Source organism: Accipiter gentilis, chromosome 2, assembly GCF_929443795.1.
Source record: "Accipiter gentilis chromosome 2, bAccGen1.1, whole genome shotgun sequence".
In the NCBI taxonomy this organism is placed as follows: Eukaryota; Metazoa; Chordata; class Aves; order Accipitriformes; family Accipitridae; genus Astur; species Astur gentilis.
This window is the reverse complement of record NC_064881.1, coordinates 17050624-17076754: the sequence shown is the minus strand read 5'-3', so window position 1 is coordinate 17076754 and position 26131 is coordinate 17050624. Positions and strand designations below refer to the sequence as shown.

General features: G+C 37.4%; 1 protein-coding gene across 11 annotated transcripts in view; it reads right to left on the bottom strand.

Annotated features, from left to right (window-relative positions):
• Positions 1–26131, bottom strand: part of SGK3 (serum/glucocorticoid regulated kinase family member 3) — an 81827-nt gene that overhangs the window by 1965 nt on the left and 53731 nt on the right. For 7 of the 11 annotated variants that reach the window (XM_049829749.1, XM_049829700.1, XM_049829720.1 and 4 more), the window contains exons 3-16: positions 23434–23517; positions 21402–21474; positions 18495–18570; positions 12643–12730; positions 10641–10690; positions 9229–9286; positions 8338–8421; positions 8109–8240; positions 5936–6048; positions 5687–5723; positions 5489–5575; positions 2664–2759; positions 1662–1817; positions 494–583 (exon numbers count right to left, since the gene is read on the bottom strand). In XM_049829749.1, coding sequence (XP_049685706.1) covers positions 494–583; positions 1662–1817; positions 2664–2759; positions 5489–5575; positions 5687–5723; positions 5936–6048; positions 8109–8240; positions 8338–8421; positions 9229–9286; positions 10641–10690; positions 12643–12730; positions 18495–18570; positions 21402–21474; positions 23434–23517 — 1224 coding nt within the window. Of the gene's footprint in view, positions 1–493; positions 584–1252; positions 1818–2663; positions 2760–5488; positions 5576–5686; positions 5724–5935; positions 6049–8108; positions 8241–8337; positions 8422–9228; positions 9287–10640; positions 10691–12642; positions 12731–18494; positions 18571–21239; positions 21376–21401; positions 21475–23433; positions 23518–26131 lie in introns of those variants that run through there. The other 4 variants (XR_007509710.1, XM_049829790.1, XM_049829771.1 and 1 more) reach the window with 4 other exon arrangements.

The window sequence follows — 26131 nt, the reverse complement described above, 5'->3', positions numbered from 1 at the left end:
CTTCTTCACCAGACACAGACTCAATAAAAGGGGATGCTCTGATGCGACTTTAAGAAGTACTTCCTCCCCACTGTCCCACCTCCTCCCCCCTGAGTTTTTGGACAAGCAGTCACAGGTTGACACAGTTTAAACTGATGGGAGGATAACGAAAAGCTGCAACTAAGGCTTAATAACTACAAAAAAAAGCAAGAAATAATTTTTTCGAAAGTCTTCAAATAAAGAGACTAACTGTATTTTCTTCTGTGATCTTCAGACCTCACAAAGATTGACAGTACTTTGACACAAATGAGCAGAGGGAACAGCGATATGTCAAACTGAGTTTTAAGTAAAAAAAGACAGCATCACTGCTCCGAAGTGTGACTGCTCAAAAGGCCAGTCAGCACTGGGAGGTTCCCATTCTTCACCATTCTGAAACAAACATTCTTTGCAAACAGATGAGCCCTCAAAGGCAGAAATTTGGCAGGTATGAACTAAAACAGCACCAGGCACCTACCACATTAGGATTAAATGGTGGCGGAATCTTCTTCTGAAGAAGGTCAGTCCAGCTGAGAGATTCAAAGAATGGGTGCTTTTGAATTTCAAGCTGCAGTAAGGAATAAGTATTTTAGATATTCCAGAGATCTATCCCGTGCATCATAGTAAATACTACTTCAGACTGCATGCACATAAGGAAGTCAAGTCCTTCATTGGTTTATTTATTCGCAGGCTACTTTGCAATAACAGCTATAGTTGGTAAAAAAAGCAATTAAAATTTGTTAGCCTGCCTCTACAAGCTGGTTTCGTTTTAAGATCATATTTTCTGCTTTTAAGCCTTAAAATCAACCATCTTGAAGTCTACCACAGAGCAAGAATGTTTTCTGTTAGTATCTCTGCTCTTGCCTTAAAGTTTTGTTAGTTTTTGTAAAGCAGATCATTGTCTGAGAAGCAGGTACTTCAACAACTCTGTAATATGCTTACTAGTTATGAAAGCAGAAAACAGCTACACTAAATGCTTCCACCCTTTCATCTTGCTCCACACTATGAGAAAGTACAACATCATAGTCTAAATGCTGTGTTACAAGGTCAACAGACTACCTAACGTTAGGGCTGCAAACAGAAGACTATGAAGATCTCAATTAATGGATGGAAGAAGTCCTTCTAGATCATTCCTCATCACACAGTTCTGAAGACTTCTATACTTTCTCACATCACCTTCTTGCAAACAAAGTTTTTGTTGCTACACTGGGAAAACATCTGCCATGATTTTAAGGCTAAAAAAAAAAAGCTGCTGTTTGCACAGTACTAGAGTTCCTCTTTATCTGAAGACTGTTTTTCATGTAGTTGAAGTGACCTTACCAGAAAAATAACTTTTCTTCCGATTATTTCCCAGTTTCACTATGAACAGTGAAACCTACCTTAGTGACTACTACACCAGGAATGGTTTCCTTTGCTGGGAGGTACAGCAGCAACCAAGCTCAAAATGTTTATATCCCATGACAACTCCCAACAACTTTCAGGGATTGAACCACACTGGTGTCTTTAATGAAGAAATAAAAAGGAAGAAAACAGAAACAGACATAACACAGCAACCTGTCTCCAACTATTAAACCTGTGCTGTGCACATAGATTTGGTGATGGCCTTTTAAGTGAAGTAAGGCTTGATAAGTTAAGACATTACATACAAAATCTTCCCTTGCTCCAAGTCTACTTTGCCGATCCTTCTCCAAAAGTTCTTCCAGAATAGACCAGGCTGTAAGACTGATTCCTGGGCGCAAAACTAGGGGTTTATGAAGAATATTCTCGTACATCTCGGCAACATCACGGCAGTAAAAAGGAGGCTAAAAAATAAAAATTGTACATGAATTTCAAGCCACATGCAACATTTTCTTTCATGTGTATGATCAGTAAATGATTCTATAAGAAGTACAAACTGCCAGCAGTGAAGAAGACTACCTCTTCTTATGCACTAACTTCTAATTCAGTCATCACCACTGCCAGCTCTTTACACTTGATAGCTTCCCCACCCACCTCCTCTTCTCCTAACAAGTTCTCACACTTGTAAGTAGCCACAGATGCCATCCAGCTTCAAAGCTCCCATTGAACTTGCCTGAAAAGAACATGAGAGTGGAAAAACAAATCTATCTTCCTATTTAAGGTCCTACAGGAAGAGATAAAACTCAAGAAAACTAGCAGAACAGATTGTTACGAATTACATATGACTAGAAGCATAGTAAGATTTTTTTGTTATAATGCTGCATCAAGAAGTGAAAAAGCTAGGAGAAAACCTGGGAGACCTAAGTAAGAAGTCTTTTAATTTTATTTATTCTAGTATTTGGCAAAATTTTACTCATAAGTTGTGTGTTGTTTTTTTTTTTAATTGGGTGTTATCACTGTTGATTCAGTTTATTCTCACATTCCCTCAAAGTGATGAGCATTTGTCTTCATTGGAGTTGATGTCCAGCAGTTCACTGGAAAGCAAAATTTTAGACATCAAGAAGCAATGCAAAATCCAAAAGAGAGAAACAGGTGCTATGTTATGTGTAAGACAAACTGTTCATCCATTTAAGTGGAGTATTTAAATATTTTGCAAAAGTTAGCATCTTTAACAACACTCCAGGGTTACTTCACATAAAGGGGGAGAGGGGAGGGAAGCAACCCTTGCCCCCCACATATTAAGTACATACCAGCCCATAAAGCATTTCATAAAGAACTGCACCAAGGCACCACCAGTCTACTGTGTTGTCATAGGGCTGCTTTTTAATGACTTCTGGTGCAAGATACTAAAATAAAAAAAATAAAAAAAGGTATTTTAGAGCGTTAGGCTAGCAAGAATAAAACCTAGGTTTTAGTCACATCACAGTAAACACCTTCAGGAAAAGTTGCTTCATAGCAATTGTAAGACTGCTAAGTATTTATCTTGTCCTTCAACAAACCTGGCAAATACTTTGTCACCATCTGGTCATTTACCAAGCAGAAAAGTTGTTTTCCCAACTGTCCTGGTTTTGGCTGGGATAGAGTTAATTTTCTTTCTAGTACCTGGTATAGTGTTATGTTCTGGATTTAGTGGGAGAAGAATGTTGATAACACACTAAATTTTTCAGTTGTTGCTAAGTAGTGTTTATACTAGGTCAAGGATTTTTCAGCTTCTCACGCCCAGACAGCAAGAAAACTGGAGGGGCACAAGAAGTTGGGAGGGGGCACAGCCAGGACAGCTGACCCAAACTGGCCAAAGGGGTATTCCATACCATGTGATGTCATGCCCAGTATATAAACTGGGAGGATTTGGCCTGGGGGCTGGGGGGAGATCACCGCTCAGGAACTAACTGGGCATCGGTTGGTGAGTGGTGAGCAACTGCATTGTGCATCACTTGTTTTGTATATTTCAATCCTTTTATTATTGTTTTAATTTTATTATTATTATTATAATTGTTAGTTTCTTCCTTTCTGTTCTATTAAACTGTTCTTATCTGAACCCATGAGTTTCACTTTTTTTCCTTACGATTCTCTCCTCCATCCCACTGGATGGGGGGAGTGACTGAGCAGCTGCATGGTGCTTAGTTACTGGCTGGGGTTAAACCATGACACGAACTGAAACAATACTTTCCACACACTATTGTTTTGCCAAACTACTTTGCCACCTCTATTGTGAAACTTTACATTTCAGATAGGCTGCTGCACTGTTGCAGAGGCTACATCTCTCAGCAAGCTGGCTACTAGCCATGCCTATTCTGCCATCCTAAGCCCATATGCTCCCCATCCAGTACATAAAAATGAAAGAAGATACTAGTTCTGCCTCAAATCTATCATTATTGAGAAACTGTATGACCTATATTAAGTTTCACTGTAAATCTCAATGAGGGCACGAGTGGTGAGTTGCTAAATTAGAGATTCTGGGCAAATAAGTATCACCTGACTGATTTGTGATAAACACCCGATACCATCAAACACTGAATGACAATGGTAACTGGCTTCCACCTGCCTTGCAAGAAATCTACCCAGCATCACAGAGCTTACTAACACTACAGCACAAGGACAGCCACTTCGTAATATGAGACTATTCTTTGTGAATATGTAATATAAAATTACTATTGCTGGATCATCATAATCTCAGTCCTCATCTACAGCACACACAGCTTCTAAACGCTCAGAACAAGAAGATGCTCACTTCTATCATTCTAGCATCCAAATTCTAAAATTTAATTTACAAGTAGATGATAGCATTGTCAGACAAGGCACAGACTGAAACTCACAGTTTAATTAAATCAGTATTTCTCAAATTTTCTGCATGTGGAAGTGCCCTGTAACTCATTTGTCTATAGATGACCCTGCAAAAACATGAAAAGCAGCTGAATTATTTGAACTCAACTACTTCACGCTTTTTCTAATCTTTCACAACCTGCTTTGAGGTTTTTAGGTGTTGGAACTCACCAAGTCATTCAACTCAGTGTTTAGAAACACTGGGAAGATCATTACACTTTTAGCAAGATTATGAAAGACTGGAATCTAAATCTTGGATTAGAAGGGCTAATACACAAGTGCTATGTTTAGTCTTGATATTTTTAAGAAGTCATATGAAGCAACAGCACTAGCAGCCTCTTATGTTGCAGTTCATGCAAGTCCAAGGTAAGTGTGAAGACTAAGCCTCTGAACATGAAGAAAAAACCCCACAGATTTTCTCAAACAGATTTAGAGTTATCAGTGTTCTATATAGTGTCCTTAGAACTTTCCAAAATATTCAACAAATATTGTTTCAGCTCACATTTACTACTCAGCTTTATGGATTCCTACTCTGATCATAACTAGGATAAGTTGTCACATGTTGCCACCTGCCTTTTTTTTTTTATAGTTCAAATGTTTCAGCTAAATACTACTCCTCACTCATCCTTCACTGCCTTCAAAGGTCTTTTCTGTAATTTAAAATATGTTTATCAAATTATCAAAGCCACTAATCCTGGCATTTCAGTGAATTCCTCGTAAGTGTTCCAAGACTTCCAGATTCTAAGTTTACTGAGAAAACTACACTGGAAAAAAACCCAACAGAATTCAATAAACTTGGTCAGCAAGTTCAAAGTTTCATGCATATGCAAAATTTGCTCAAGACTCACAGATATTAACTCCCTATAAACTTACTAAAAATCAGTGGCAGAATACGGTAAGTAGATTCATATTGGCAAATCTGTTGCAGCTGTTAGACAAGCTAACTGTCCTGTGTCTAGGAGACATGGGAGGAAACAATGTTTGAAAAGGGCTGGAAAACGGAAGGAAGGAAGGAAGAGATGAGTTATGGGGATGTGGGTAGTAAGTAGGAGACACTGCATATAGTAAAAAGGACAAAACAGATCTGCAGGAAGCTTGTCTTTGGTTTGGTTTCATTGAAGAGCTTGTTAAAAGAATGCAAATCTCTGAAAACACAAAGCAGAGTATTTGATCATCCAGTTACACAAATATTCATAATAGTCAAGAGTCATTAATTACTAGCCAAAAAAACCCATGAAAGTTGTCAACATACTTCTGGGGTCCCACAAAAAGTTGCAGTGGTATCAGAACTTGCAATCCCTTCTTTACAAAGTCCAAAGTCTGTCAACACAACATGACCCTGTTTGAGAAAGAGTGGTATTTTAAAAAAAGAACACGCTTAACATGTGCATACATGAGTGTCAATTTTGTGAGAGAACACAGAAAACCTAAAATAGTGTTGTATACTTACTAGTGAATCTAGAAGAATGTTTTCTGGTTTTAAATCCCTATTAAAAAAAAATATAATTGTATTAATTCAAAACGGCAGCAACTAACACAAGAGCTTCAGAAGCAAGGACTTTTATTCTTCACCTGAAAGCATCAAGTTTTGGTGAAATTGTTATGTTCAAGTTTCCCATAAGATGATTTCATGTAGTAGTTTTTATTGAGTATTTTGTTTTGAACTTCTGTGGGACAAGGATACATTTCAGAAACTTACCTGTACACTATATTTATGGAGTGTAAGTAGCCCAGTGCACTGGCTATTTCAGCAGCATAAAATCTGGCTCTGTGCTCAGGAAAGGAACGTTCTCTTTGTAAGTGAAAGAACAGCTGTAAATACGCAAATAGTAAATAAGAACATTATACACAAAAAACAGGTTAATAATGTGCAATTTTAATGGTAAAAAGTAATATTTTTTTTTAGGTGTCCACTTTTTTTTTTAAAAAACATAAAATTAAATAAAATTGGTTTTGCTGCATGACTTTGTCATTCCTTTACTATCTTCCTTTCTTCTCTTTTGTAGCTCAGAGATGGATAGGTAACTCAAACACATAAGGACATTCCCCTAAAACCAAGACTAGTAAAAAGGAACTAGAGCAAACCACTAAGCTGTGAACAGAAGTTGGCAAGATTAAATCTTGCAAGATAGCCTCCTAACAAAATACAACCTGGTGTCAAATAAGTAATTTTCCATTTCTGCATATACAAAACTTTGAACACAAGCATATAAGTAAGTATTTATAGAACTGTATTCTGAAATCACCCAGGTGTAGATCACTTTGGGAGATGTATATTCCAAGCTGATCCACAAATTCTCTCAACTACAGAGCGCTGTCTGGCTTCAAATAGTTTGAGCAGATACAGAAGTCTAGCCAAAGATTAAATCATAAACATACAGATTAGATTATACTACCCATTCAACTTCTAAAGATTTTAAGAAAACAGAAATTTTGTTTTCTGCCTACAAAGGGGGGCGGGGGGGGGGCATCAGAGCTTTCTAAGCATGTCATTCAAGTTTGAAAGCTGTTTTGAACTGTATTTTAGTTTGCCTGGAAGAATGCCAAACTAAGCTGTGGCCAGGAATTCAGACTAGAGCAAATCAGGAGTTTGCTAATACAGTCTAAATAAGATGACAGTACATTAGACAAGACAAAGGCCCATCTTGTCCCAACTCTGACACAAAGGGGTCAGAACACCACCTCTAGGAGCATCATAAATACTGATAGTAGGCCACATGAATATGAACTAATGTATTCCCCAATTTGTATTTCATCCTGGTTTATTCAGCGTACTTTATACTTGTCTGTGTATATCCAGCTGCAGCGACATAGTAATAGGAAACCTTGAGATACCCTGAAACAAACTACTTAAATTCTACCCCTTCTCCTGTGCTCTTTCAGCTACCAGAGTTTTATCATCTGCAACAGTATCCCGTCCTATCCTTCTTTCCTGTCCTGCTTTAGGTACCTCTTGGACCTTCTGAAATGTATGTTTTACACCAATAGATTACCAAATTGAAAACACAACAAGTGACAAAACATACAGATCTTCTTTAAAACATGTATGTTGGATAGTTCCATTCACACAATAGTTTTTCACTACACTGTTTTCTTCAATCACAACTAATTTCCTAGAAAGATCTGGGTATTATCAGTCTAGAAAATGCCTGATTTTCTACAAAACCTTTTGAAGGAACAGAAGCAACATTTTATACCCTTTCCATGTATATTGGCTATTCAACCAGCTTACACATGAGTTTCTTGAGCACTCCTGGAAGTAGCGGGTACTTTGAAAAGCAACAGGTCCCTAGCTGAATAAAAACTGCTCCAGAACATCTTATTTAAACATATACAGACTTTATCCATTTCTTTCACAAGTTTCCCCCCAAGTTACTTAATTGCTCTTCAGATTTAATAGCATCGCTTCAAGGAAAAGAGTCCTGAGGATAAGGCTATTTGGCAATAAGTAATTAGACCACGCAAAGCTACAGAATCCCAAGGTTCCCAATGTAGTAAATTCAGTTGCCAGTTTCCTTCCTTCCACTTTCCAAATACTAGCATCTCAGGCAATGCAGATGCAAGAGGAAAAGACAGTTTTACATGGTGAAAAATGTCAACATAAGATTAATTCATAATAAAGCTAGATTTATGTACCTGTAAAATACAGTATTTTTATCTGACAACCATGAATAAATTTGGGATTAAAGTTATCAGTAAGAAGAGGAACAGGGTCCATATAGCTATAGAAGTCTGTACTAACAGCAGGTAACAACAGGATTTTCAAAATTGGGAGAATGCTGATCAGAGCCCAATGTAAAGGAACATTTAATTCCTCCCACCTAGAATTAGCAGAATAGAGACACTCAAATCCAAACACAACCACCACATACCTCTCCTCCATTAACAAAATCCAGGACAAAGTAAAGCTTTTCCGTTGTTTGGAATGAGTAATGTAATCCAACCAAAAATGGATGTTTCACATTTTTCAAAAGCACATTACGTTCAGCCATAATATGTTTTTGCTATAAGAAAGTAGAAGATCAATAAGTAAACAGGAATGATTTTGTAATTAAGGGAAAAAGGAAGTGAGGTGGGTGGAGAAAGACTATTTCTCTTCACCTCTTTCCTATTAAGAACAATCTTTTTCTGCAGCACTTTGACAGCATAGTATTTCCCATCCAGTTTTCGTTTTGCAAGAAGAACCTGTGAAATTCAAAACAAATGAAGAAATGTGATTGTTGCAGTTCACATTCTATTAGTAATAATTCCATAATTTCAGCATAACTGGAAAGTATTCATGCTATTTTTTTTACAATAGATTCTTTGCTTCTAATATAGCCAATCAGCAGCATAGTCACCAGAGCAAGCACACAGTTCAGTAAAAATCTGCCATGATAGTGTTATCATGAAAGACTGAGTATAACATTTATTTTCCAGGACCTGCTGAATCTCTATCAAGATCAATTTCAGTTGTTTTTGTAAGTTTTAAAGATAATTTTATGAAAAACAACAACTTGAAAAATAATCCAAACCCAAAGATTTCAAGATGGATTCTCTGTTGCATCTTCATAGAATATCAAAATTTAAGTCACTTTTCAATGGGCCGTTCCTCACGCTGCTCCATAGCATTACAGGTTTGGCAAAACAGCCCATGCCAGCAAAGGGAAATGCACGATTTGTACACCAGCTGCTGCATAAGCACAGGGGTACCTCCCTTCCTCTCAGGGGGAAACAGAGGATCCCTATTGCTCTTAACGAGAAAGGGAAACACTCCCTTTTGTTACTCCCAACAAGTAACAGGCCAAGGCAGCCAACAACTGCCACACCAGGGAAAAAAAGGCAGGGCTATAAAGAAGCAGCAACACAGATCCAACGTGACATTTTATATGCCACTCTAGGCTGATACCACTTCCAAAACCTCTGGCCAAGTCTCTAGACAACAGTCACTATGCACAAGACACCCGCTAGCATTCTTGCACCAGGATAAGACACAGCATTAAGAAAGCTCACCTTGCCAAAGCTGCCTTTCCCAATAACTTTCAGGAAATCAAAGTCTGTTGGTTTAGCACTGAAAGATATTTAGGAAGGAGACAGGTCATCTGGGTAGAAATTACAAGCTTTATAGCGGTACAGCAGTCTAGTGTAGCACTTGAGTTGTAATGCGAGAAGAATGGTCTGTTAGCACCCTCCTTTATTCTTCATTCCACCCAACATCTAGACTTCTGCAGACCTTCCCTTGGAGACAATGACTCCCCTTCATTTTGCAATTCCATTTTCCTCCAGGGAAAGTGTTCAAGTTGCATACTTTGAGTTTCTTTTATTTTATAAGTTTAAGGTTAAGATGTAAAGGAGGAGCAAGACTATTCTTTTATTCTCCATAGTCTAGTTTCTTGTAATTTTTAAGTCTCCATTTCTATGACTTTTCTTAGAGTTTATTTCCCACTTCCAGAGGGCCAAATGGATTCTCAAGCTTACATGACAGAAGGAAGGAAGGGACAAGTTTGTTATCTATTCTCCCTTTCCTTATCCCATCCTTCCCTCCATCCATTCCTCCCTCATTTTAAATTACAGTGAGAGGAAGGAGGCCCTTACACCTTCCTCTTCTGTGTGAGTATGTATGAATTCACTCTCAGTTCTTCCAGTTCCCACATCACCACTACTTTCAGTTCATCCCAGATTTCCCTTACTTTTTCCTAAATACAATTCAGAGGTATTTTTGTCAGCAGAACAATTATCCACGTTTTCAAATTCCAAAACAACAGTTACATCACCATACACCTCTCCATTTACTGCCCCTGAAGGGAAGTACTCTTAAATTTCATTTCTTACTGTAATCTATTAAGCATTTTCTCCTGTTAGCCCAGAACAAATCTGTGAGGAAAGCAAAACCAAAATAGCTGTCATCTCTTGGATGAGAAAAGCACAGATTCACACAGAACTGAGAACAGAAACCCTACAGAAGACACCGAACAGAAGCAAGTTATGACTGCAATAACTAGGTTTGTAGTATCAACAAGGCAAGCTGCTCCTTTGCCATGCATTAAAAAACCCCTTGTTTTCAGAAACTGTTCACTGTTCACATTCTTCAGAGTCGTGGCACAACTCCCAAGACAAAGAGGTCATCTTTGCTATAGCATCCTTAAGTAAAAAGATAGCAGACTAACAAAATCTGAAGGTGAAAAGGAAAAAAAAAAAAGCTTTAAAAGTGCTTGTTTATTTAGCACAGAATTCAGTCTTTTGCTTCCTCCCAAGCAGTGCAAATCAACAAATACAGGCATATATCCAAAGAACTTTTCGTATTATTAACAATTACACTCAGTCTAACTTTTCAGGTTTTAAAATTAATTTTAATAAAATCTCATTAAAATAAAAAATTTACATTAAATTGAATTACTTTTAAATTCAATTTAATTGAAACCTACTGAGGATTTCCAGATGGTCCCAAGTTGATATTCTGTGAGGTAGAGTTTAACTGTTGGGAGAGACAAAGACGTTTATTTTTAGTACTTTTTAAAATTCTCTTTTATATTTCAACCAATATTAATTTCAAAATACTCTACTAATTTGCTCAATCCATACCTTTACACTTCTTACATTAGATTTTTAAAGAGATCTAACATCCAGATTGGGAACTTTTGATATTGAAATACATGGCCATCATCACCCTGTCACTAATTATTTCTACATCTATCACATTCAAGGATGAAGGTAATAAAATAATTGTGTCCAGACATAGAGGACAAGATTAGGAATAAAAATTTAAAAGCATTTCAACAAACTAGTTCCTTATCCAGAACTTAATCCTTTCTGTATTTGCTCTAGGAATATATTTTCTACCTTTTATTCTAAATTTTCCAACATCTTACCAATAAAATAATTTTTAACCCATACTGTTTATGCAAGAGTAATTAATGAAAGACATGGTGCTTTAAAAAAAAAAAAAAAAAAAAAAGTGAAAATTCTCCCCACTCCAAGAAAAACATTACCAACCTTTTCTATCCTGACATTAAAGGTTAACTAACCCAATTCCAAGGATGGCATGAATCTTGCAGTATACACCCAGACAGAACTTGTCAATTACAGGGAGAGGAGGAAGGCACTGTCATCTAGGTAATTTTCTCCATTTTGGTTTTGATTTAAAAAGCAGTATTTGCACCCTTATTGTGGTTTTGGACCTTATCAGAGAAGAATAAACTGTATTCAAATACAAGTTACCTGGGGACAGGCTAGCAGGCATCACAAAACCAGTACACCTACAGAAGCAAAGAACACCCTGACAGCAGCACTGGATGCTACTATTCACTAATAAAAGCCAATCACGCAATAGTACTGCACAGTTTTTAAAAAGCTACTATACAAAATATTATATTTTTTTAAGGCTTGGTTTTGTTCCTTATTGTTCAGCTTCATAGTTTACAGTAACTATGAGAAGGTGAATTTTCTATCAAAAAGTATGGTCCAGGCCGCTGTGCTTTAGCTCTCTTCCGATTTTGGAATTTGTTGTGGCATGACACATCATTAATTTTCCATAGAAGGTTTAGATCATTCCACGTTACTTAAAATACCTTTCAAAGGAGGAGGAAACTGGTATTTTAAATTAGAATTTTGCTGTATGCTCACAGTGCTGTCAAGCACTTAAAAAAAAAAGTAGCAAAACCTGGCATCTTTGTAAGAGAAACTTTCAGAAAACACAAATCTGCTGTGGATCACCCACAAACCAAAATAACATCTCTTACATCTTTAACAGGGGTTGACTAAGAGGAGAAGTACTAGGATCACATCTGTATGCCAGGAAGTAAGCCACAGCTTAAATATGGCACTTCTGCCTTCATAGAAATACTCCTTTTTTCAAACAGTGCTTTTTCTGGAGGCTGTGAACTAATTTTCAGAGAATCCATCTAGCCATGTAGCAGCTTTTGTGACAAAAGAGGCTTGAGACCTCACACAGTGTTATATGTGAAATGAAATAAAATCCATCCTTGCTCCTGAGTGACTTTTAGAAAGACTGCATTTTTTTCCCCTGAGAGAATCATATTTCTTCCTCTCTTTAAAAAAAAACAACACACAAGCAAACAAAAAGACAATTAAACATTCAATCTCCCCTGCTCCTTGCCAGATGTTCTTAGCAAGAATCTTTGAAAAGATCGCAAAAACTGTCACAGCTAAAATATAACTAAAGCTCTGTGTCCTTAAGCCATATAGCAAGTGGGAAAGAAGAAAGACAAAGCTAGCAATCACTTTTACCCCTCTCTGCAGTTCACATCTGACAAAAATACCTTACAGCCCACAGTGGAACAGATTTGTTTAAAAGAGCACGGAGGGGAGTTATTGCAAAACCAACCAGTAATTTTCAGTAAATAATACACCTAAGATTGCCCTCAAGTAACTAAAATTTAGAAGACTGTTCTACTCCTGTTTTACTACCTTCCGACTGCTCCTTTCATCTTCATCTTCAGATGGATCCGACTGGTGTTTTGGGTTATCCATTTGAAGAAATGCTCTGACATCTGGGCTAGAAACAACACGGTTGACTATTAGCACACTGATAATTTGCATGTTTTCAGCCACAACCATAGGAAGTATAGGATTAAACAGCAGCGTACAGAGAAGTTACTCATCACAAAGTTTTATATTTAAGTTCTGGTAATTAAGGACTGCATACAAGTAATGCTTTTATAGCAACATAATTCAACTACTGAATGTGTTACAGTGCGTAAGATTTTCTGCTTGCAAAAATCTGACATGTTAAAGTATATGTATGTGAAGACTTCATAAGGAAATGCTTTGCAGAACTGCATTAAGAGGTAATTATTAGATGAAAGCATGAGTTCTAACTGGCTAGCAACCAGGAAACCAACTTTCTTTCAAAAAACTGAAGACTTTAAAAACATCTTTAGTTTTCCAAAATCAATTCAATAGTCCAACACAACACAGAATGAAATACATGGTCTGTATCCCAAAGAGAGATGCATGTCCCAAGAGGTTCATGGTAGTAACATTCCTGTCCCCATTCGCTTTAAAGCGGAATATGGTGATTTTGCATTCAGAATGCATTCTGGCTGGGCACTGAAAACACAACATTAAGAAATCCTTTCAGTCAGCTCCAGGACACAAATGTTATCCTTCAGGAACCGGCAAGAGAGACCACAGGCTTCCCACAGTACCTAAGGAGATGCGTTTTAACTTCAGCACTGGTTCCTAGCTTTTGTCTTGGTGGATGCTGTGGGAAGAGGACTGGGAAAAAAGAGGGAAAGTAAAGAGAATTTCAAGAACCCACTCATAGGAACCAAGGCTTACATTCTTTTGAACTTACTGTTGGGTAACACCTTTCTTAACCACAGCACAGTGAGCAAGTAAAAAATAACGTAATACAAGTGAGGCAAAATTAATTCCTAAACAAATGGGTACCACATATAGCCTACATAACACTTGAAGAGATTAATTGAATCTTTCAATTCCTTCAGTTCACTAAAAGGCAGCCTGCTTATCAAGGAAGAAATCTTACCTAAATTTCAGAGATAAAGTTCATTCAGAAGGTGTCAGGGCAACCACTGACAGGAAACTCTGCATGAGCCATTCAGTACAAGAAAAGCACTAACTTACTATGGAGCTGCTCTTTTATTTTATCCCTAGTATATATAAAATTGGGTAGTTTTATATAAGAAGCAGATAAACTTGCTTTGCTGTTTTCAATCCATTTCACCCTCCACACTTCTGTAAAGTGAGGATCAGAAGTAAGAGATGAGCTCTTTCTGACATTTCTCCAGCTCCTGTACTTCATATTAACATTACTGAACCTAACTCATGTCCTATGCTATCCAGGGCTCCTAGTCTCCATCGCTTACATCCTGTATTCCTAAACCCTGTTTGAAATCTGTTTCAGTTACCTTCAGCCTTTCAGGTTTGAAGTACAGCAACAAGATTGTTTACACAATTTCCCCACCATCATTTCAGTTTAGTTCTTCCCATCTTACATGAACTCCGAATTCTGATCTATGTCAGGGTCTATCTTGTATCCTGAGTCCCAGGAAGACAAAAATCACTGTGGTTTGAATAGTGTAGTAGTATTGGCTCATGATGCAACAATTTAAGTTTCAGAATCTTTGAATATCATAAAATCAAGAATGAAAAGCTATGATTAATGCTTTTCACTAGACAGAACAACAGAACCAGACCTTAATTACCTTTCAGCATTAATTATTCTGGACAACTGGCTGATTAAATAGAGCATGTTGTAATACATCTCAAATAGTTACTATAGTAACTTTGTCCATGACTGAATTCACAGCAGGAAAAAAATAATAATTAAAAAAATCCGTTCAGTTAAAGGCTGCTGTACAGTTGCAGGGTATTCAACAATCTCCACAATACACAGCAGCCAGAAGCATAACTGATCGATGTTACATTGTTCAGATTTGTAATTTTAAAAGCACTGCAAAGAAGTAGTGATTAAGAATAAAATGTTTAATACACCAGTTTCGTAGCCAAGACTGCAGCACATTTTGCAAAATTCTATATAGATTGGTAGTACTTCTATGCTGTATTAGCTCACATGTATTAACTCAATGTATTTTAAAATATACTGAAACTATTCCTAAAATAACCTCACATATGAAATTAAAAGGATCAAGAAAACAGTTTAAAAAAGGCATGCTCGATTTACATTGTACATATACTAAGAGCAAAAGTTGGTTTTGTCTGGATTTTTAGGATCAACTGGATAAATTTAGTTTATGGATTATCTCTGAAATTCACAAACGGGTGTCAAGCTCTGCCTAAACACAGTTCCTTCTGTGGTACTCGTTCTGCATTAGTCTCCCTGCAGAAACATACAAAGCCACACAAAAATTTTGGACACACAGAGAAATATGAACAAGCCCAAAAAGTCACACAAATTTTGAAACAAAATGGTAAATTTAATTGCCAGTGACAGAACCTTACCATTTAAGACACACTTTATTTAAATAATAGTGCCCAGCTCCTCCCTCTTCTCTACACACATAAAAAACCCCACCCACCAAAAAAGAAAAAATAAACCCCACTGCTGTCTTTCGTACAGAAAGCAAAGGCTCAAAAACCCATAATTGTCCAGTAATATTTTAAAAGACCACAACTAATGTAATGCAAGGTTTGCTTTCCCCAACATGGACTGCAAAATCTTACAATCTAGGGGTTTCACATTCATTTTTATATTCATCAGATTTTGAAACCGAAATGATCTAGTCACTCTGATTTTCTTCTAGGGAACAAATGCAGACCCCTGCTTTTCACTCAAAGAACTGATAACTCATTTCCCCACAGAGGCTGCAGAGTATTGTCATCCTTGAGTTCTTCAAGTGTTATGCAAATGTTCTCATTTTCATTAAGGAGCTACTTTGGACTATTTAAAAATAACTACATTACATCTTTAATGCATCCTCTATTACACATTTGGATTCAAACAGATTTTCTTTGGACATGTTCTGACAGACAATTAAATGTATTAATTTTTCAGTGAAGACCTACATTTGAGGGGGTGAGCAGCCCAATTTGAATAGTTGCTCAGTGATTTAGGGGGCCTCACAGTGCTCACAAGTAACAAACTCCCAGCTTCTATTCAGGACTTCAGTCAGCAAGGGGGACACATTATCAGATCTCTATCCCTTCTGACATTTTTTTTGCAACATCTGTATTCTATCTGTGAGAGGAAGTTCTCTATCAAATACAGTTAGCTGAGTAAATGCAGCTTGAAGCTACTCCACTTAATTCGGTCTAAGCCAATGATCGATCTTGCCCTGTATTCCACCTGACAGTGATTGCAGGAAAACCATTACCAACCATTACAGGGTCTCTCTAATCACTCTAACACACTTTAGGTTTTTGTTGAGCTTATTATTGAGCAGAATATTAAACAAATATGTCAGTCCCAATAACAAAGTCCCCTGAAAAAGGAAAAAAATTAAAAGAAAATAAAAACGAACACAGTGCTGCATGTTTTCAGAGAATAATGTAAATATTACCATCTTGGACACACTGAATCTGACATTTGTGCTTTTCAATTCAGATGTTCAGGTGCCTTCCCATCCAGAAATGAGGACATTCATAATGAACTATCCTTAAGCTTTCAGTGAAACAGTTTTCGTAGGTAGGACTTAAAAATATGACATCTTGATACTGGTTTTAATGCTTAAAAGATACAGTGGAAGGTGGAATTCCTTAAAGTTCCATGAGAATGCATAACCCCCTAAGTCTTCCATGTACACTACTAACTTTACATAAGTTATTTTACCTCATATAAAATTTAATTATCACATTAAAGCAAAACAGTCTAAGAAAGCAAGGACATGGACTTTGTGTGAAGACTCAAGTTACCACATACTCCTTGAGTAGTTTCTAGCAGATTTTACAAAAAAACCCAACCCAACCAAGGTCATAAAGTTTTGGTATTTCTTAACTAATAACATTCATTGGCACATAGAAAAGGTGACAGATTATGTAATTATTAATATGATTTTTTGCAATGGAGCACTGCAGAAAGCAAAAGCTCAATCCAGAAAAACAAAGCACCTTGCAGTTATTAAAAGAAAAACAACACAGAAATGACAATAAAATTAAACGCTTTTGCACTGAATTGTGAATTAAAGGCTTGCTTCTCCCACATAAATCACTGTTATTTTAAGGGTGGGGAGGAAGAGAACAGCACAAGACAAACTTCAGTCTTGTATTTTGTTTTTATCGTAGAACTATGCCTAATAAGTTTTTTATTTAACACACTTCCAAGAACACCAAAACACTTTATAAGACTTACTTATTAAAACTGGTTTAAGTTAGTTTTAATGGATCAGACAGGCTAAGTACCATGTTAAAGAACACAGATCAGCTATAGATGCATTTTAGTGTAAAACAATTTTAAAAGTTCACAAAAATTTAAGAAGGCAAGTGGATTTGAGGTTTGGCTTTCTTTTTTTATGCACACAATTTTGTGATGTGCATAAAAAAACCCCAGAAGTACCATTTTACCTTCAGAGAACAAATATAGTATGTTTTGAGACAAAATATTTGGTACTTGAACATACTGAGAACCAAATAGAGGAGAGGATTGTGCTAAATAAAACCAGTGTCCTTTCCTAACGTAACAGAAGAGATCAGCTTTCAATAATTAGTTATTTTAAAGTGCTTTCTATTCTTTTCCAGAAAAGAACACCACTATGACCACAAACCTCATACTATTTGTTCTATTGGAAAACTATTCTACCTTAAAGACTTTGTTTTGAAATTTTTTCCACTTGTCATGAAGAAGTATATATAAAATGCTCTTTTTTTCCAAAAAAGAAAAGGAAGTACATATTTCAGGTTCATAGGACATTAAATATTCATTTGCTGGAAAAAAAGTATAATCTGACTGCACGCTGCAGACTGCAGTAATATTCTGTTAAGACTCTTTTTTTCCTGTAGGAAACTGGCAGTTTCACAGGTTGTACAGATAATCTAATTAAACAAAGCATATGTACTAAAGACATTTACTCAACACTAAAGCCAAACATAGAGCTTTACCATTTTACCAGTTCAAGCAACATAGAAAGCTGCATGGATTTATTTTAAACTGATTAGATATAGTTTTAAACTGAAAGAATGCAGTTTACCCTCCAAATCAGTTCACACACAGAAGTGCTATCCTCCAGATTTCACTGGAGCTGACTAGCATATCACCATCTCTCATTCATCACTGTCCCACTGGCAGAGGTTAACAAACCTTCAGTTCTTCTGACAGAATAGTTTATGTGAAAGCTTATTCATTTCCTTTAGGCAGGTCAGCTTGGTTATCACAAACCACCTAAGCAAGCTGATTAAGCTACTTGGTTAACATGCTTAAAATAAGTTCTGGAGTACACACATGAACTGCTCTAACAAAAGGATGCAGACAGTTACTTACTCCCTGCAATGTAGTAGCAAGTGACAGCAGAGTTCTCAAACAGTATAGCAACCAGCAAAACAAACACCTGCCCCACAGCAACAGTTTACAATGGAATCTGCACCCCTTGAATTAAGATCAGTTAATTGCCTGCAAGTTCATTTGTAGATCAGTTTTCAGAAAACAAAAACGTTTTTATATTGTTCATCAGTCTGTAGATTTTTCCTGTAGGAATGAACAGCCATATTAAAGTTTATTTATTATACTTAAGAGCACTGTACAGGTAGAATACATTTTTTGGTGAAAAGCACTCAATTTGCAATTTTGTATTTGACATCTCATGTCTTTTAAATAGTCCTTATAAAATAGAAATGAAACTACTTACTGGTTGCATAGCTCTGGCTGTCTAACTAGATTTTGAATGAATTCATTTAGTCCTGCTCTTCTCTGTTTAATAAAATCTGAAAGAAAAAAAAAGAAAGAGATTTATTAGAATGATCAGTCAGCTTGTGAAAAAGACTTATTTTCAAATTTAGGGTTTTTTTAGGACTTAAACAGCAGTTAAAGAGACTGGTTCACAACTGGTTCAGTACAGGATTGGTTCTACCTATGAAAATCGTAAGCTTAAAATATTCAAGTGAGGTGAGAGAACAAATTTCAGTTTCTCTGCAACACTACTTGAAAATGTAGAAAACCAGGTGGATTAAAAGTGCACTGAAGTGTTTCAAGAACAGTGTGTAACCACAGTGGACTAACCTGTGCAACCTTCATTGCACAAGTGAGCCCTTCAGGACCTGATTCCACTCAAAAAAAACCCAAACCACAGGCAAAACTTGACATCAGTTGCACAAGTCTTTACATGCACAGTCCCACCAAGCAGCATATTTCCATAATATATGTATGGCAGTGTGAAAGTTGCACAATTCATCCTGCCAGCAGGCACTCAGATATAACCATTAAAGATAACTAAATAAAATGCTTTCCTTTTTGTTTTGGACATCATCTCTAACACACAAAAAAAACATGCTCAGAATCTTCACCCTCACCCAAAGCTTAAGACATGTAACTTTTCTTTAGCAATATGGAAAGATACGCAAGGGATTTCAAACAGAAAGAGAGCTCTAACATGAAATAAAGTGTAAAACAGAATAATCTTGTTTTCATTACTTACATCAACAATAATTTTAATGAAAAAGAATATTTAACTTGTGTATTAACTTTTAAGCCATTCCAAGGGCTCTGTCACATATAGACTACTGACAACTATTAAAATTTTAAATTCAAATTAAATTTCAATTAAAAGCTGTATTTTAAATATTAAGAAAACAGTTCACATTGTTTCAGGGATATAATCCCTAAACCCTTGTTAGTGTACTTAATAATCCCAAACTACTGACATCAAACAGGAAGGTAAATTTGCATAAGGATGTTACAGTAGTCAACAACATCAGCAGTATCAGTATTGTGGAGGCACAAGGTCATCGACCACTCTAAGCCCACAGAGCTATCCATGCTGTTAAACACCTGCATCACGTCAGCTCAAATGTATTCTGTAATTTTCTAGTTCTGTATTCTGACTGGTTCTACAATTTCCCTCTGCCCCATTTTTGAAGTTAAAACACGATTAATTTTGAAATAACCTAAGCGACAATAAAAATGAGCATTTAGTTGACAATGTAAGTTATGACAGTATTTTTGGCAGATTTTGGGAAAAAGGATATGTAAGTTTCACTCTACTGCACTCGAATGCAATAATACAATGCCACATACCTAAGCATGGATTGATGGAAGTAAAATACCTTTTCAACATTTGTAAAACATGCAACTTATTTCAGAAGCCAGCAGAACCATTACATCAAAGCTTCAATATATCAGTGTTAAGATAAAGAATTATTTAAATGAGCATTATGGCTCCATCTCCACCCTGCCCCCCCAGCAAGAAACATCTTGAGCGCTGTGTAGTTTCTCATGCTTCAAGGATTTCAGCACAGTTCACGGAAATTTAAAACAAGTCTGAGGACTTTGTTTTACATATATAGTTCTAATAAAAGTTTTAGTTGGTTTTTTTCCCATCCATTTGAACTCCAGTTTCCTAAATTTGACTCCCAAGAAATCCACCTGTACATTTCGCTGTACAGCAGACCAGACTGCATAATTTACTACGCCTTCAGCCAGCTCTGAAAACCCCCAAGTCAGAGAAAAGGAAAGAAACCAGACCAAACCAAGAAGACCCTGTAGACACAATACATGCAGAAGGCAATCATTTACATCTTCATCAGAAGACATCAGAACTTGGGATACTTGCATTTGATTATTTTAATAAAAAATAAAAGGGAGTTTCACGTCAGGAATGTGATGATTAACTGTAACTGCCAAAAAATAATTTGTTTGAAAGAACTCTAAAAAACCCAAACCAACACATCCCAGGAGTTCAACACCTTTAGATGCATTTGTTCTTCAGCAAAGGAGAAAATTAAATGCTTGAAACAGGTGCAGGAGGCGGTGAAACTACAAACACAGCCTGATCACATCAGCAAGCCAGGGGAGGGTGGGAAGTTCCCAATGACCATGAGGAAAACCCTTAAGTAAAAATGGCCTGAATGAAGGGTATAAAGACACAGAGCAAAGGCCTGGCCTTCCTATTTGCCTTTATTATTCATCAGTGGTGCCACCTAGGTTAATTCAGTGCACTTTACAAGTGATTTTTCATTAGTATTTTGATGTGGACAGAGCAAGCTTAATTGGGACATATCACTGCTAACTGGATCACATTATGTTCACATCAGACAGGCTTCTGCTAGTGGAACAAAAGAAAGAGGTTAATTTTCATCTAAACTGTACAAGGAAGCACATTTAGATACAGAGTTCAGAAGCCTTCAAAAGACAAATCCTTTAGTTACTTCATTTGGTGGAGGTGGGGAGTCACACAAAGTTTAAAATTGACTAGGTGTACGTTTAGAAGAATGAGTTTTGGCTTTTACTTTTGTAGAAGAGAGATTACACCTGACAGTTCAGAGTCTCTCACAATCCTGAACATGAGAGGGTTGGGAAGAAGTATATGCTTCAGTGCAAGGGAGGCACTGGGCCACTAAGCAATTCTTTGCTCATCATCACAAGGCAGAATACCTACCTACGCTAGTTCCTGTTCTTGACTGAAGCATGACTAAACTTTCATTTAGTCACTGTTTTGAGGACTGGTGTAAAACTCATCCAAGATAGCTTCTTGTAGGCTGGAATAGATCAATGTTCATATAAAGAAACTGACAAAATGAGTAACAAGATAATAACTTACCAGGATCAAAATTATCTCCAAATATTCTTTTAGCTGGAATCTTGAGGTTCATAGTGGGAAATTGCTTCTTTAGCTGAAAACAAAACACATAAAATGGGATTGTGCTTAGACATCAAAGTACCCAGAAATAATTGCTTTTTTTTTGTTTTCTGGTGAACAGTTTGAACATCTGATTATTAGTAATTCTGCTCCTCTCTGGAATCTTCTCTACTCATATACTTGGGGGAAAAAAAACAAACCCCAAAGAATCTGTGCTCAGCTTGTTTGCACCAGTCATACCCTCTTAAATTCAAAGGCCATCTCACTTCAGAAAGCTATGGACTTGTAGCTATCTTCTGCAATATTGCCAAAATGATTTTCCACTTGCCCCAGATTAAAAAACATACATAGGCTACAATTTCAATGCTAGTTTTATTCTCCTCTTCCTTCCTCCATCAATTCTCTCTCTCTCAGGTTTGTTTTTTTTTTTGCTTGCTTGCACAGGGGTGTATGCATGAGGTTTAAGATGGGCTGGGGATACAAGCCTCTGGGTTTTGCCCAAACAACATTCTTAAAGCTTTAGGAACCGCAGGTGGTCTACCCCAAGGTCAAAATTATAAACAGATGAACAGCCTTTTTTATGATGCTGCATTTGATAATTTGATTATATTCTACACTCGATGAACTGACCAGCTCATAAACAGCAGCACTGAATTTATAAAAAAACCAACACTGACACAAGCCAAGCCTTGATTACATTTGCTTCATCTTCCAAGTGCTCCAGAAAAGCAATCTTACTCTCATCCTCTTTAAGAGAGTAGTTTCCCAATACAGTAGCTGGTAATTTTTCTTTCCTTAGAAACATCAGTATCTCTTCCAGTTTAGCAGCATAAGTTCTTCTTGGTGTACAACAGTACATGGATTACACTGAATAGAAACTGGACTAAACATGCTCCTGGTTATGCTTCCCCAGGACCTCCGCCTTTGCACGCATTAGAAAGGCCAGTGTTGAACAAACTTCAGCAGAGCAATGCTAATCTGAATAGCAAGGAAATGTGGCAAAGGAACAGGATCACCAATATTCACTCTGCAGGTATCAAAAAGGGGATACTTTTTCACATCACTTACAAGTCTATCCCAAGATGCAGGAAAAGCATAGCATGTTGTATCCAGGCTGACTTCAGCTCAGACCATCTAAGACAGCTCCAAGCTCACTCTCTGCATTTATATACCTCTGCCACATATAAATCCATGTATAGTGAGGTAGAAGGGAGAAAAGCCTGACTACTTCCCATAGGGGCAATGGAAGGGAAATGGAGGCACAGGTATGCAGCTGGTAATCTTTTCTTATGGGGATCACAGAGGAATTATTTCTTCTTTCATTAAAGCAAAAACTGTGGGCTCTAAACATGAAGTACTGGCAAAAAGCATGGATACAGGACACGTAATAGACTGCACATCTGAGCAAGTATTTGCCCTGCTTGCCCACTACGTGAAAAGGGCAAAATCCTCTTCTAGCAACAAACTCAAGAAATCCATACTTAAGTTGCTGAATATTCCTATTTTATTTGGACCACTGCCACAAAAGCTACCTAGGAAACTGCAGGTAGGAATTCCCATGGCTGACTCACCAGAAAGTTTGTATTAAGAAACAAGGATTTGTTCATTGCTTTCAGTACTTCAAAGTAAAACACTTATTTAAACTTATTTTAACACTCATCTATCTAGATGCTTTAAGTTTTGCAGTGATTTTTACCATCACGAACAAATGCACATTTCAGATGTTTTGACAACCAGTAAATTTGAAGTTTCTCTCATTACACTAGGATCCCAAGCAACAATTAAAAAAAAAAGTGACAAATAAGTGGATTTTGAATTTGAAATTCAAGCAAACCAAAGCTTAAAAAACCCATCCTGTCATTTTCTTTAAACAGGCTCCTATGGCTATTGACTGTTGACTCAAACTCCTCAAGAGGGAATTAAATCATAACACTGCAAACAAGTGTTACTCTGTGCTATTCTGGCATGATTTCGTAGCTTGCCTTTTGCTTACCGTATTGTAAAGTTTATCAAACTCTGCATACCGTCTGAAGACAAACCATTCATTTCTGCCAACTGAGACCAACACTTTGTAAACCTGTAGCAACAAAGACAAAGTTATTGCCAACAGCAAAGTTTAATAAAACCTCCTAGGTTTTATTAAAAACTACTACTAAAATCTTGTAGTGGAAATAAGGGCAGGCTGTTAAATGTATTGTGTAAATGTACTTGTTGAGCTATGTATTTCTTACAGCTAATCACATAGACAGCAACACAAATGATGAAAAGAACAATTAGAAGAGTCTGGTATTTCACAGAATTTTTTTTTTAAACACCTGGTAAGCAAAAACTAACACCAAAGCTAATTTAATGAAGTTTCATAAATTAGTTCATAGCCAACAAGAACATCTGGCCATCAGACAGCAGTCTACAAAAATTTGCTATGAAATTTAACAACTCAATAATCCATAATGAAGACTAATATTAAGGAAGTAAAGCATTTAAACACTGAAGAGTGACTTCATGAAAACCTGAAGAGAAAGCACATATGGAAGGTAGTTATAAAGATAACTGTTCTTTGCAACATCTTGAATACATATTATAGTCAGGATCCTGGCAGATGACAACTGTTCAGGGGAGAAAAAAAAATGCTGCTGTGGCTGAAATACATCACTGGTTACATAATACACAGCATTGGGATCAAGGGAGGCGTAGCTGGAGCCTGCTGCCCAGTTCTGGCCATTCAAATCCCATGGCAGCAGAAGACTCCAGTAACTACACAGATTGTCAGTCCCTGGCTTCATAAATCTGGTTGACAGCTGAGTGTCCAGCAGGCTTCTCCTGTCTCTCCTGCAACTAGTTGACCCCACTTCTCCACCTTCTTGTATTTCCAGAAGGAGGCTGGCTATTCCTTCAGGGGAGAGGATGGGCACAGCAAGGAAGTGCAGGAGGCTGCTAACTCCTGATGTAGAAAACTGGACCAATGCCCCAGTGTCCCTCTGTCCTGCAACAGCAACTTCCCTCTTTTTAACTCCCTCAGTGGAAGTGGCAGCCACCACCATTAGTTCCTTAGCGTGAGATCTGCATTCATGCTACGTTAACTGTTCGAATAAGCTCTCGGTCTTCTTTGGTGAACACAGGAGGCTGTAAGAGAGGCATCCAGTAGGATGCTCATGAGACTCTTCTTAGAAAATTAGCTTTCCCTTATACTGCTAAACAAGCATTAGAATAAAACCTAGCTACAGACCTTCTAGAGCCCCCCTAGTCTGTAAACAGCAAAAGCTTCAGCTGCAAAGACTTCAGTACTGTTCTCCTGAACTAGGTATCTTATACAGCAATGAATTCACTCCCCATGAATGCATGGCAGATCAATGCCAACAAGCTTAAGAAGCAGGCCATGGACAACAACTTAAATTAGCAGGACAAAATGCATAGACTGCAAAGTGCAGAGGCAAGCATAACTTAGGATTCAAGATGACAATTTACCTCCTTGGCAACCTCAAAGTTAAAACAGTTTTGCTCTCGCAGCAGCTAGCTGCAGAACAATGACACAGTCAACATTTTTTTATATGAGACAGCACAAAACCCCATATGAGGTCATCCTGTTCACACCATCACCAAAGCTCTTGCATACCCAACAAAGGAGAAACTGCAAGTTCAACAGTTATGGAAACACTGACAGGTAAGAACACATATGATATTTATAAAGAAATTTGTAAAACCCAAAACATAACATGTCTTTGTGCTGTATTGCTAGTCTCAGCTACACCTATGTAATAATTTAGACATATGTGCAATGCCTGTCTCTAGAAAGGTGGGGGAAGGAATCTAGCCTTACTCAGATAATAACTTTTTTAAATCAAATTACTCTAAATCTAAACCAAAACTAGTCGCTGATAAAAGGAAGACTAGCAAAACGTGGGCACTCTCTGGAAGGAAATGGGAGACCTGGTTACCCAGGATGTGGAGAAGGCTGAGGTACTCCATGACCTTTTTGCCTCAGTCTTCACTTGCAAGTGCTCCAGCCACACTGCTCAAGTCACAGAAGGCAAAGGCAGGGACTGGGAAAATGAAGAACTGACCACCGTAGGAGAAGATCAGGTTCAAGACCATCTAAGGAACCTGAAGGTGCACAAGTCCATGCAACCTGATGAGATGCATCCACGGGTCCTGAGGGAACTAGCAGATGAAGTGTTTAAACCACTATCCATCATGTTTGAGAAGTCGTGGCAGACCGGGGAAGTTCCCACTGACTGGAAAAGGGGAAACATAACCCCCATTTTTAAAAAGGGAAAAAAGGAAGACCCGGGGCACTACAGGCCAGTCAGTCTCAAGTCTGCGCTCAGCCAGATCATGGAGCAGATCCTCCTGTAAACTACGCTAAGGCACATGGAAAATAAGGAGGTGATTGGTGACAGCCAACATGGCTTCACTAAGGGCAAACTGTGCCTGACAAACATGGTGGTCTTCTACAAGGGGGTTACAGTGTTGGTGGACAAGGGAAGAGCAACACACCTCATCTGCCTGTACTTGTGCAAAGCATTTGACACTGTCCTGCAAAACATCCTTGTCTCTAAATTGGAGAGACATGGATTTGATAGATGGACCACTCAGTGGCTAAGGAATTGGCTGGATGGTTGCACTCAAAGAGCTGGGGTCAATGGCTCGATGTCCAAGTGGAGACCAGTGACAAGTGGTTTTCCTCAGGGATC